This window comes from Phocoena phocoena, chromosome 7, assembly GCF_963924675.1.
Source record: "Phocoena phocoena chromosome 7, mPhoPho1.1, whole genome shotgun sequence".
In the NCBI taxonomy this organism is placed as follows: domain Eukaryota; kingdom Metazoa; phylum Chordata; class Mammalia; order Artiodactyla; family Phocoenidae; genus Phocoena; species Phocoena phocoena.
Window position 1 is genome coordinate 84,484,764 of NC_089225.1, and position 13,906 is coordinate 84,498,669.

The 13,906-nt window shown below is 40.6% G+C and overlaps 1 protein-coding gene across 4 annotated transcripts in view; it reads left to right on the forward strand.

Annotated features, from left to right (window-relative positions):
* Positions 1 to 13,906, forward strand: part of PARD3B (par-3 family cell polarity regulator beta) — a 1,043,826-nt gene that overhangs the window by 586,721 nt on the left and 443,199 nt on the right. For 3 of the 4 annotated variants that reach the window (XM_065880246.1, XM_065880249.1, XM_065880248.1), the window contains exons 11-12: positions 1,038 to 1,223; positions 13,624 to 13,794. In XM_065880246.1, coding sequence (XP_065736318.1) covers positions 1,038 to 1,223; positions 13,624 to 13,794 — 357 coding nt within the window. The remainder of the gene's footprint in view (positions 1 to 1,037; positions 1,224 to 13,623; positions 13,795 to 13,906) is intronic. The other variant, XM_065880247.1, reaches the window with a different exon arrangement.

Sequence of the window (13,906 nt, forward strand, 5' to 3'; positions counted from 1 at the left end):
GACATAATTATAGAGCAGAAGGAACTACCGACCTGGAATGAGTTGGTGGTTTCCAGGGCTATCTCATTTTCAAATTTTTCAGTTAAACACTGGGGCAGAGTTTCACATTTCTGCAAGCTCGGGAAGGATGCAGGAGGGGCACCTGTACACTTTATCATGTGGACAGCACTTTTCTATCCCCACTTCTGTATATTTGAAAACACTAGGGACCAGATATGATTAACTGTACGCTTCTCCCTGGAGACCTGAACCCTAATTATGCCTTTTGCTACCATACTCTGTAATTTTTTTAGAACAGCTAGGCTTATGGCTTAGTGTCATTTGTCAACGATGACATGAATATTTGTCGTGCGTTATCATTTTTGTTTAGGTTCAAAAACCAATTGCCAGTGAGTTATACCATCCAAAGGAGCCAGCTTAAGGCATGAGTTTTGACAAAGTGAAATTTAATTCAGTGATAGCTGTTAAAAATCACATCTCTAACTTTAAAATTAACAGTTTATTTTTTTCAGTGTTCGGTATCCTATTGACAGTCTTTATCAATAGCCTTGCTTCCACGGTAAATGATATGTTTTAAATTATAGAAGCCAAATATTCCCCCAAATTTTAGAACGTTTCTACACTGAGCTCCTGTTTCTTCATCTGTAAAATGAAGGTGTTGAGATCACATTATCTCTAAGGTCTTTTCTGGCACCTAAGATTCCCTAAGTAACGTCCAGTCTCTTTAATTATTAAGAATATCCTGCTGAATTTTCAAATACTTTTCGAATGTTTCAGATGGTAGGAGAGCCTTGCCAAAGAATCCTCTCTGTTGACCATCACCAAATATTATTCCCAGGAACCTCTCCCTTCCACTCCATCAATGTGATGGTGGCCCCTGCAGAGAGAGACCAGCCTTTGCCCACCCGGAGCAGAATTACAGCTATTAGAGGTCCAGTCATCCCGTCTTGCCGGTTGCATCTGTGTTTGGCCATCTGAGTGTATAAATATTAATCTGCTTTCTCCTCCTTTACTCCTTTCATGTGTATTTCCAACAGAAAGGAGAACCTGACTGCTACGCACTCTCCCTGGAAACAACTGAGCAACTCACCTTCGAGATCCCCCTGAATGATTCTGGTTCTGCTGGTCTTGGGGTGAGCTTGAAGGGGAACAAATCTCGAGAAACTGGAACAGACTTGGGGATTTTTATCAAATCCATCATCCACGGAGGTGCTGCTTTTAAGGTAGGTAGGGGTGATGTTTGCCCATCACTGAGAAGATATTTAGAGAAGTCGTCGTTGTGCCTGGGGACTGGGTGGAGAAAGTGTCTAAAGGCTTGAGACCACTGAGGCTTTCCTGCCAGACGCAGGGCATGTATGTGTGAACAGATCTGGGTGACAGTTTGTTTTCATACTTTAAGTGGTCATGTCCTATTGATAGTTCTTAAAACTCACCATGATTAATATTCTCTTTTACATTATTTTTAATTACTGTTAGGATTCTTCTGAGCTTGTAACCTAATAAAGTTGAACCTAAAAATATGAAATCAGAAAAGCAAAACTAAAAACAAGTCAACATCCAAGCAACAAATAAGAAACTATACTTCTTGTGCTTGTAAGAATGAAAGTTCAGTGGAATCGGAGAGACTGTAGTACAAATTAGAAGTCATTTATCACCTTTTATACACTGGAAAATCCACTGGGAATGCATATTTGCCTTTGAACTTAGAGAAGCTTATGAATTTCCAGATAAAAGGAGAAGAACGTGATTCTGCTCTTTCATACAGGGGCAGGCAACATGATCACCGCTGTTACCGTAATATAATGGTTAACTAGATCTGCCTGAGTTCACATGCAACTCTACCACCATGTGCTCCAAGTAGCGCACCCTTAATAATAATGCCTAATGTACAGGGTTCTAAGGATTGAATACAGTAATGTGCACAATGTGATTAAAGCAGTGAAGTGATTACAGAGAGGGGGAAAACACCCCCTCTTGTGCTTATCGTCAGCTGTCCTCACCATCATCATCGTCTCATGCCATGCAGCGAGGCTTCCTGAGCTCGAATCCTGCCCTCACTACTCTCACCGTGGGTGAATGTAGGCAACTTACTTGTCCTCAGTGTGCTTGAGTTTCCTCATGTGTAAAATTAGTAAAATTAGTAGTGCCTGCTTCCTGGTGCTCTTGTGAGGACCAAAAAGACAATAGATATAAAATGCCTAGCACCGCACCGCTGTGCTGTCCTGTGACAAAGCTCTTTCATCTCATCTGTTCATATTTCCAGACATCAGGGGCTGTTGTCCTGGAGCTGTCTTATATCATGCTTATCATCCTGAGCCCAGCCATCTAGACAAGTGCTATGTTTAAGAATGCATCTTGGTCATGTTTGTGGATACCAACTTGACATTATTCTTCTTATTCCTAATGACAGCTCTATTTACAGAATTTATTCCAAGTAAAATTGAAACTGAAATGAATTTTTGGAAATTAAAAGCAAACATCTTAGCTTTTTTTTTTTTTTTTTTTTTTTTTGCGGTACGTGGGCCTCTCACTGTTGTGGCCTCTCCCGTTGCGGAGCACAGGCTCCGGATGCGCAGGCACAGAGGCCATGGCTCACGGGCCCAGCTGCTCCGCGGCATGTGGGATCTTCCCAGACCGGGGTACAAACCCGTATCCCCTGCATCGGCAGGCGGACTCTCAACCACTGTGCCACCAGGGAAGCCCCCATCTTAGCTTTTTTATGGGCAATAACTTAAGCTCAAGCGATATTGGAGAGCAGGTTTAATATGTATATCCATGTTTGTGTAAGTGAGCATCTCCTTACCTAAGCAGTTTCTAACATCCGGTTTCTTGCAGAAAGGTTTCACTTTCCATTTATGTAAATTTCTTTCTTGACACTGTTTGCTGAGTCAGACAATAACACCATTAAAAACTACTGGGCAGCATATTTATAGCTGATCTTAAATAGTAAGAGGCATCAATCATGAAGTTAGCCTTATTTTAGCCGAATGTTTAGTATTCATTTGTCTTGTTTACTTTCTGCAGTGTAGAGGGTAGAGACCTAAGCTTTGCTCGCAAGAAATCTGATTAACCAGGAGGAAGAGAAGTATTTTTCTATTCTCCTTCTGCTGTTCCAATAATCCACTGTTACTCCTCAGAAAATTGCCACCTGTCCTGTGATTGAGGATTAGGTTTTACAAAAATTGTTTTGAGACTTTGTTCCTGTCCTTGTTCAGAAAATACAAATGTAACAGACTGCAGTGTCCCTGGGGCAGAGGGTAGATAAGCATGGAGAACATCCACTTTAGCATGTGGCCAGAGGTTTTTACCTGAAATCAACAAAATAATCTTCCTGCCAGGGCACACTCTTTTTCTCCTGGCCCTTCCTACCACTAATTGGTTCTCAAGGTGTTTTCCCCTTTAGGGAAGGTGGATTTTTGGAAACTAAACTACTTTGAAAAGTATGACCAAATTCTTCCTGTGGCTTCTGTGTGCTCTATTCTCCTGGGGACTTCCATTGGTGTAAACAAAGCCAGGCTACTTCTTGCCAGATGTAAAACCCCTGGATGACTGTGACTATAATTAAGGGCCTTCTTCCCCCCGCCCCTTACCTCTCTGGCTGCTGCTTTCTATCATTCCATCTCTTACTTGAGTCATTTCTAATAAAGATATAAATCTCTATTTGAAAATAAGAGCATCTAGCTACCCTAGAATTCCCTCACCCACTCTAAGGGCAAAGTAACAGTATTTTTACTCTATTCGGAATTATTCAAATGCTTAATCTCATCTTAATATTTAAATTCCAGTCTGCATGTCAAGAAGTAAAGCCCAGACACTCTTCCCTGCTACTGGCAGGTCACAGCAATTGCCATTTCAGGCTGCGGTAGCCTATGGAGTCCGATGTAGAGCTCAAACATCCCCTTGAGCTATGCTTTTCAATGTACAGCCAAAGTGACCACTGAGCATAACAGCCAAATGTGGATTAGAGTATTGATGCTGATTTGCTTAAATAATAACATGCCTTAAATGTGCATATTTCCATTTTAGTTTCTGTCATTCTTCCTGGGCATTTGCCCCTGAATGTGTAGTGTAATTACTTCCAGAACCAACTTATACTAGATGCAACTATATATGTTAACTTTCTCATGAACTAGGAACCATGAGTGGAATGAAATTAGGATTTCATGAGGGTGCTTTTCTAAAATTTCATTTTTGTGATTGGAATTTAAAGTGAATATGTTGTTGTTTTAAATGAAATGGTATATTGTCTTTGTGCAGTTAGAAAAATAATAACTTGAGAAAAATATTCTCCTTTCCCAAAATCTACATAAAAATGAGCTTTTTCTTTTTCCAAGGAAGCACACATAAAGTCTAGATGATCAATTTGAAGACCTAACATAATTTCATCCTCATGTGCTAAACATTTTGAATTCTGGGGTCAGTGGCTTTCTCTTCCTTTTCTTTTTTTTTTTTTTTTTTTTTTTTTGCTATACGCGGGCCTCTCACTGCTGTGGCCTCTCTCATTGCGGAGCACAGGCTCCGGACGTTGCAGGCTCAGCGGCCATGGCTCACGGGCCCAGCCCCTCCGCGGCATGTGGGATCTTCCCGGACCGGGGCACGAACCCGTGTCCTCTGCATCGGCAGGCGGACTCTCAACCACTGCACCACCGGGGAAGCCCTCTTCCTTTGCTTTTGACATACTCTTAACTGAATGTTTTTTAGAGAAAATGCATTTTTATGTCTATCGACAATACTAACAAACTGCTTATTTTTCTACCTTAAAAATGAATTACTTTTAGAAAAATATATAACTAGAATGGTGATATTTTTTAAAAATTAAGGTAGAATACTAACACCCTTTATAGTAAGAATAAAAATTCCATGGAGTCCGTTGTACTAATTCTGAATGATGTTTTTTAATTTGAATATACTCACTTTGGAAGTGTAATGCATTCTATTGAAACCTTGAAACAATAATGTAAAAATTAAAATTTAAAGGCAGTTTTTGCTATGGGAAAAAATGTCATATGTCAGGTAGATTATTTAAGGGCTCTTAAATAGAGAGAGTGAATTTAAGAATACCTTTTATTCTCTAGAAAATTAATTAGCTAGGTTTGTACTTAACAAATACTACTTGATGATGATGAAATTAAATGAAAGAAAAATGCCTGACATAGCTAATTGCAAATGCATGCACTCAGAATATAAAATAGACATAATTTAAGTAATTTGATTCTTGTATGCTTAGGAAATTTGGAATACAACCTCTGAGAGATGCAGAATTGCATGATTTATGCCATTTAGTAATAGGTTAAAAAAAATTAAATGGTACAAGCAATCCCCCTATTTTAAAATGACGAAAAGTATGCATTTTTGGAGAGAATATGCACAGTCCTAGAATTTCCGGGAACACGGTGCTTGGTGCTGAATTTCTGTGTCTCTTCATAGTATGGAACATTTAACAGCCTCCAAGCTACTTAACAGGAGTTCAGTAGGAGTTCCTAGCGGGAGTAATTTCCACCTCCATTTCTGCTGGTATCTGTAAATCACGTGGTGGATCTATAATTAATGAATTCAAAGGAAGATAAAAAGGACAGCATTTTAAGGAACACAAATGTTAAATGATTTCTTCAACTATCCATTTTCCTTAAAATTGTTAGTGTTTTCTACTGGTGGAGAGCTATAAAGATCATTACCTGTAGTCATGTCTTCCAGGTTTTTACCTCTTACAAAAGGACCATACAGTCTGGGTGTATAAACAGCTTCATTGCAAATCCTCAACTGTTAGAAGCCAAACTCTAATATTTCATCCTAACCGCAAAATTGTGATATTGTATGAACAACTAAAAGCAGGAACTCTGCCTGGAAAAATTCACCATCACTATATACCCAATAATAATTTTGCCTTAAAAAAAAAATCACTAACTTAAACATGAAAAAAAGAATTATCAACTATGTTATGCCAAATATTTTAAACCAATTTCCTTTTTAGAAAAAAAACAAAAATGTTAGTATATGTTAATTAATATAATCAGGCTTATCATTTATGGGTTTTCTGCAATAAATTTTAAAGAGATATAAGAGAACATTACTTTTAAAATCCCATAATACCAGCATCAATCATTGCTTTTCTTGCCAATTTTTAGCACTTTCATATTTTTATCTTATATATGGAAATGCAAGTAAGAAATAAATTTATATCATGCTGAATCAAATTTTAGAACTCTGTGTCATATTGATGTGTACTTTGAACTCCATGACTGCCTCAGGAGGCTTGAAAAAATATGACTTGGTAGGCCTAATCAAAAACTAAATTGTTATCTACAAAAGCTGATATAACATGATCATGATACTTTGAAAATGGTACCTCTTACCTGAAAAGCTATGTTCACCTGCATTGTGGAGATACTGAGTTCATAATGTGGTCAGAGCTTTGGTCTAGGCATTCTGCTCCGGGTCCAGTCTTTTTAGAGACCAGACTTTTAGCAGTCTTAGCACAGACAAGAGCACAGTTTTGTTTGTTTGTTTTTAAAGTGAATAAATAAGATGCTTTCATTAAGTTGAAAAGGCTTCTGAGATTCTAATCTAGTCAGGCATTCATGCAGGATCTTCTTGATTCATGTAACACATACACCTTAATAAGCTTTTTATTATCCAGTCTTCTAAGAGTAAACTAAAAGCAGAAAATCAAGAAGAAGATAAGAAGGGATGGAGAGAAAACTGAAAGGACGGGAAACAGAAGAAGTGTGAAACAAGCACAGAGTGCTATTGCTGCAAAGCAGGCCAAGGAATATTTGTGATGACTCTAAGTCAGTGCTCCTGAAACTTCTTGCTGAGGAAATTGTAAAATTCACTAATGACGGTAGTGAAGGCTGTAAGTTGCAGTATGTTTATTTATGTCCCATATGTTTCCAGAAGATCTTTTAAAAGGAAAGCATTATAATACATTATATCAGAATGGTTTGGATTATGTATATTTTGATGCTCTAAAAAGTACTCTTCAGTTATTTTTAATTAAAGTCTCATATACCACAGATGCTGAATAAATGGTGCATTGCTGGGACTTCACTGATTTGCTACATAAAATGGAGTGAGGCTCTCAATAACGGAATTAGATACATTTAAAATTTTACAATAGCTGAACAAGGGGAGATTGAGCTAGTACACAGAAAGTAATCAAGCTTCACTTTGGGAATTATAAAGTTTCTCTGAGCATGTGCCTGCATCTCCACGCCAGCCTGGGATCAGGAATCTCTTACGGTGACCGTTTGTAAGTTACAGCGTTTGTCCATTGTAGAGGAAACATACACCAGGTCCAAAGCACCTGAATGAAAGATGTTTCAAGTGATTCAGTTGAGCAAGCACTTCCTGAACATCTACAGCTACAGCAAGTTATACGATATATAATACACTGGAGACAGAAAATTTACAGAGACTCATTCCATAATACAGGAAGCTGGTAGCATAATAAATACATAAACGATTCGAATGTGATAAGAACTATGGTAGACAAGTATAAAAGTATCATGGGTATCGAAATGGAGCAATTAATTCTGCCTGTGAAGAAAAATGAATGGAAGGCAGTTGCTGAGCCTTGTTTTGAAGGATAGATATTCAACAGGTGAGCAGAAATGCAAAGGGCATTTTGCTGAGAAGGAAGCGTGTGGGCCACGTCACCACGGTGTGTACATCAGAGCGCAATTTATTGTGTCTGGAAAAGAGAGCTCTTATTTGGGAAGAATGGTGCCATTCATATTGGTTAGGACAGATGCAGTAAAACACTGACTCATGTGGGCAGATGCCCTTCAAGACAAGAACTTACATGCTTCTAGTCTTACCAACTTTCTTTATTCCTTTCTTTGTTTTAAAAACTATACTTTAAAATCTCGATTTATTCTTTTGCCTTTCATTGCTGTTGTTTGAAAATGAAGCTAAATGATTTCAATCTGGAATGCAAGGCTCTTTCTAGGTTGGATTTTTTTTCCCCCAAAATACAGTAAGCAGATGTTGTCATGGAGTGATTTTAGGACCTTGAGACATATTTGTTCAGGAAATTCCTTTCTTTCAGTCAGGTGCCATCCTGCCTGGCGTTCTACCCCACTCCAAGGAAATGCTGCCTGTAGTCTAAAGTCAGGGTTTGGAATTTGGGCGCCGATGTCCCCGAAGCCTTCACCAAGGGCCCCATTAGAAACAGGCAGAGGCAGGAACCAGCATCTGGTCATGATTAATCCTCTCAACACCCTGGCCAAATAGGGACTGGCCTTGGGGCCCAGCCAGCTACCTGTGGGTTAGCCAGCCCACTCCCGCATGCTTGACTCATGTTTTGCAGAGGCTCATTCTTTGCCATGGCTTTCATATCTTCCCTCTGTGTTCATTAGAACTTTAGAGGTAAAGGGACCTACAAAACATTGGCCAAAAGAGGTGGATTAAGCCTTGCACTGTCACCAGTAATCATGACAGAGGCACATCAGGGACTGAACTATGAGGTTACTGGATCCCCGGAAATCATGGATATGCTTCAGTGGGCACATGGAACATCCTATGAGGTACATGACTGCTCCCCATTACAAAGAATTACCTGGTCCAGATGTGCAGCTGTGGAGAAACTATCACGTAAATATTTATTTTTAAGAGGTGAGAATCTGTAGCTTTTATTAGATTTTCAAAGGAGTCTAAGAAGAGCCCATAAAGGTCAAGAATCACTAGCAAAGTGGTTGAAAACATGGACTTCAGAGTGACCCAGACCTACTTCAAATTTGCTTTTAGACGTGTGACTTGTAACAATGCACTTAACTTGCTTGATCCTTGGTTTCTTCTTTTATAAAGAGGAGCAGTAGTCCCCAGTGTAGAGTGTTGCTGTAAGGATTAAATTGTCTAGTGCATATAAAGGGTTTAGCACAATAACTGCGCAAAGGAGAAACTCATTAAATAATTATATTCATGTAGTGCCTTTAATCATCTCTAGAACTCTGATTTTAGAAGCAGCATAGCATAATCTGTGCATATCTGACTCAGACAGGTAGACCTGGCTGTGACAGTATTCTTTGACAGTATTCTTTGACTTCATTTCTCTGAGCCTCCATTTTTACCTCTCTTAGTGGAGGGTGATGCTGGTATCACAGGGATGTTTTGAGAAATGAGAACATACGCAAAATATTTGCACAAGGACTGGCCTGCATTTGGTGTTCAGTAAAAGGGGGTATAACACTCAGACACCTTGTCTCCTAGTCCATTCTTCCTCCTGCATTAGAACCAGGTTAGGGCTGATGAGACTTGAAGCCATCCCAGGACATGGAGAAGAAATCTCATACCAGTTTTTTTTTTTTGCGGTACGCAGGCCTCTCACTGTTGTGGCCTCTCTCGTTGCGAAGCACAGGCTCCGGACGCGCAGGCTCAGCGGCCATGGCTCACGGGCCCAGCCGCTCCGCGGCATGTGGGATCCTCCCGCACCAGGGCACAAACCCGTGTCCCCTGCATCGGAAGGCGGACTCTCAACCACTGCGCCACCAGGGAAGCCCCTCATACCAGTTTTTATTTGTCCTAATGTGCCCTAATGTGGAGGAAGTTACTCTCTATCTTTAGTCTGTTCTCCTTCTTCTTTTTCTTATTTTTCTTCCTCTTTGGGAACCTCCTTTACTCCGTCTTAGCTTGAGGTTGGATAGAGTTGGTTATGGGGGTTGCCAAAAGTAAGGAGTGTAGTTATGGTCTTTTTGGTTAGGGGCCTGATGGCCTTAAAGTAGGAAGGAAAGTGTCTTTTTTGGGACTGCTGAAAGAGAGTTCCATAAACTGGGTAGTTTTTTAACAGCAGAAATTTACCCCTCACAGTCCTTGAGTTTGGAGTCCAAGATCAAGGTGCTGCAGATTCAGTGTCTGGTGAGACGTGGTTGATAGACAGCTGTCTTCTTCTTGCTGTAACCCCATATGGCAGAGGGGACAAGAGATCTCTCTCAGGCCTCTTTTATAAGGGCACTAATTACCTTCCAAATACCCTGCCTCCTAATACCATCATGTTGGGGGTTAGGATTTCAACATATGAATTTGAGGAAAACACACTCAGTCCATAGCAGAAAGGACATTTTCTTTTCATTCAACAAATGCAAGAATGATCCAGATGACGATGAAATAAATATCCTGGGATTCCTGGGTAACATCCTGGATGGTTGAATTCACTCATGTAAAATCAGTTGAGGAGAATTATCATTCTCATGCCTAAGTATTTACTTAAACATAGTATTCACAGAAAAAAATAAAACCATAAAAAATGACTTTTCTTGGTAAAAATCATTCCAAAGCAGAATAAACATGCACAATTTTGAGGAATCTTTGATGAGTTTTGAGTAATGACCTCTTCATTGAATCAACTTGATTTTAGATCAAGACTAGACCTGGATACACATGTATGTATACATAGCTAGATAGGTAAACAGTCCCTGCCCAACCCCTTTGCCCCTGCCACTTCCAGCTTGCTTCCTTGCTCTGCCATCCCCCCAGCCCAGTCTCCTGTCTCCCCATCTTCTATCGTCTGACTCTGGCTTTCATGTAAGGTTCTCTTCCAGGAGACATCTGGTGGATTTGAAAGTCTTTTTCCTTGAAGCATGATCCCTTTAGGGACTTGTCATCTTCGTAGAACACAGAATGGCTAGTGAATAGGGAGTGCTGAGAAGTCAGAACTTGGACTATTCTGATCCAGCTCTGATCTTAACTAGCTGATCAAGTTCTTCCACATAGATTGTGGAAGTGCCTTCTCTTAAGAAGATGAGTTCAATAAATGGTTTCTCATCCTCTTTGGCCATCACATTATTTATAAACAGAAGAGGTTGGACAAGGTGATCTCTAAGGACCCTTCCAGCTCTGAATTCTGTGATTATATTCTACATGTTAGGACAATGTGGTACTTACTGGCATCACCAGTAATGAAATTACGCATCCTTTATCTTATAAAGGAAAAGCAAAAACCAATAGCAACAGACCAGCCAACCCTAAAAAGGAGAGTATGTGGATTTTTATCACACCAGCAACTCTCCAGTGTTGCTTGTGATGAATGTCTTCATAAAAAAAAAAAATCCCAGCTGCCCTGGGGTGACCTGACCTGCCTTTTTGTTTTGGACTTGGATATGGCAAACATGTTCTACTTTAATGTAGTTCTGCATGCTTGAGACTCAGAATGTAGCTGAAAATAAAAGTCTGTGCTTAATACTTGCTGGTAAGAGATTATCTTACAAAAAATGTTTTCCTTCCATCTCCTTATCTCTTATTTACCTCTTCACTCAGACCTTGCCCCGTACTTCACAGAGAAAGTTCACGGGAGGTTACCAGGTGGATCTCACTCAGATTTCATTCCCTCAATTCTAGAAGTACCCATTAAGTTTCAATCTTTATCTTTCTTCTTCCTGTCATAGCGGATGAGATGTCCTGCCAAGACTAAGCGTCTACAGATCCAGCGCTCGACCTCATTTCCTGTTAACAGAGCTGGGATCCTGATCCAGCTCTTCTGCTTCCTCCTCGTCTTTAAAAACCACACATCTGTTTCCAGTCCTCCTAAAAAACACTTTTTAGTGACCCTCCCAACTGCCCGCAAAAGATTCAGCCCACTAGTCCTCCTTCCATTAAATGCCGTAATAGAACAGAATAATTTCTGGAGTAAAGTGTCTCACTTCACTTGCCGCAGCCATTAAGGTTGTTTTTGTTTTACCCCATTTCATGTAGCCTTAATCTTATCCTTTATGTGCCTCACTCAACATGAGATAACAGAAATGAAGCCATTTCTTTCTCGTTTGGCCTTTCCTGTAAATCTCATTTCCAGATTTGCTCCAAATTAGAGGAAAGGTTAAGTGGAGTGGGAAAACAAGAGGAAGTCAGAGGACATTAGGCTCTGTTGAGGCAGTGCACTCAGACGTTTTACAGCTCGATTTTACCCCTTCCTCGATCGATCCATCCCATGGCCTCGCCATCTCAACTTTTCTCATCGGGAGGGCGTGTGCGCCTTTGGGCGGCCTCCGCGATCTATGGGCCAACACCCTCTGCGGCAGGAGGCGCGTGCAGTGCATCTCCACGAGGGCATTAGCGCTCCAGAACGGCTCTCACCACTCTCCCCCTTTTCCCAGCTGTCAGCAGAGGAACTTCCTCTGACCATCTGCTGCCGCATTAGTCAGAGTTCATCAACTTGTCCACAGGATTTCTCTCCCAAAGCTGTACTTGCTCCTCTTGTTCATTGTATGTCTGTTTTTCTCATTTCTTAGGGAAGTTCTGTTTTGTTTTTCTTTTACATTTCATTCTGTTAATTTGAACGTGGATCCCAGATACTTCTAACTGCAGAAACTTTAATACTTCCCTCTGCCTGTGTGGCACAACTGTAGTCTAGAGACGAAGAACAAAGGGAGTCCTAGTTGAGAAACTGAAAAGAGCCAAGGTTCATGAAACCTGAACTTAAGTCAGTTTCTCTCTGCCTCTGTTTTGTGACCTACGGCAACTTACATCACCTTCTGGCCTCGGTTTCCTTATTTGTAAAATGTGAATAAAAGCATTAATCTACTCAACTTCTTGAGTTCTGTGAGGTCTAGAGATAATTCATGGAAAAACTGTGATACAAGCCTACTGTTATTTCTGTTAAATTTACTAGCAGTGACACTAGCATCACGACCTTCCTAAAATTGCATCTGTGCCTCACAGCAAGAACCTTCTACCCTAGTGTGTAGCAGGTATAACGCACATCCCTAATCAGACTGTCAGTATTTAAGCATCTTTTCTCCTAGGCTGCCTGTTGGGGACATGTACTGTGATCCCCACCAGTTCTTTTGTAGGCAGAGCTGGCATCCCAGTTTGTTCAGCTACTGCTATGGACTCCAGCTTGTGGGGGGCTTCTGGCTGAAGATGACTAGTGCCTAGAGGTGCTTTAGACTAGAATCTGGGCTGCCTATCCACCTGCCGCAGTTCCGAGTGCTCTGTGGCATGCGGTGTTCCTTCCTGAAGGTGCTGGGTGAAAGTGCTCGTCAGTCAGAGCCTCGTCACAAAAGGCTTGACAGTCCCCTTTGTCAAGCGTTTCTGCCGGAAGACATCATAGCAAATTGGTCCTGTGTTACAAACCTCTGCGTTCTTTTGCAGACCAGCAACTTTTTAGTTGTGTTAGAGAAAATTACAGGAGAATTTTGTGGTTGTTTTTCTCAGCACTATCCAGTAGAGCTAGCAATGATATCTAGGAGACGCATTACTGCTCTCAAGCTCACAACGTTTAAGCATGATGTCTCTCTGTGCCTGAAAATGCAAGCGATATGACCACTTTCTTTTGCTCCCAAACCCCCTTTCCTTAAGTCAGCAATATGGTCCCTGCCAGAGCGAATGTCAGAATCAGGCTAGGCTAGCATACTTGCCAAAGATTTAGGTTAAGAGACATTATACAAATGTCTGAATTATTGCAGTTTGGAGCTCTAAGATTTCTAAAAATCACTTTCACACAATTCATTATTGTTAGTATTTGTGACTATTTGATAAACTCCAGAAGCTTTTTCGGCCATGGAAAATAAATTATTTCTAGTGGCTATTTTTTTTTTTTCGTTTTTCATTTTAAACTTGAACTTTTCCCTGAAACAGTCACATGTCATCACCATGCTTTTCTCTATTTAACACTTTTTCTCACCTCCACCCTAGGATGGTCGTCTGCAGGTGAATGACCAGCTGATTGCAGTTAACGGGGAATCTCTTCTGGGAAAGTCCAACCACGAAGCTATGGAAACACTTAGGCGATCAATGTCCATGGAAGGAAACATACGAGGGATGATCCAGTTGGTGATTCTGAGGAGGCCAGGGAGACCACTGGAGGTGATGCAAATTTTTATTTCCTTCTGCAAATTGCCCAAATGGCCACCAGAATATTCACACTTCCACCACTAGTATGGTAACTAGGCTCATACTGATTCTGAAATTGGAAAAA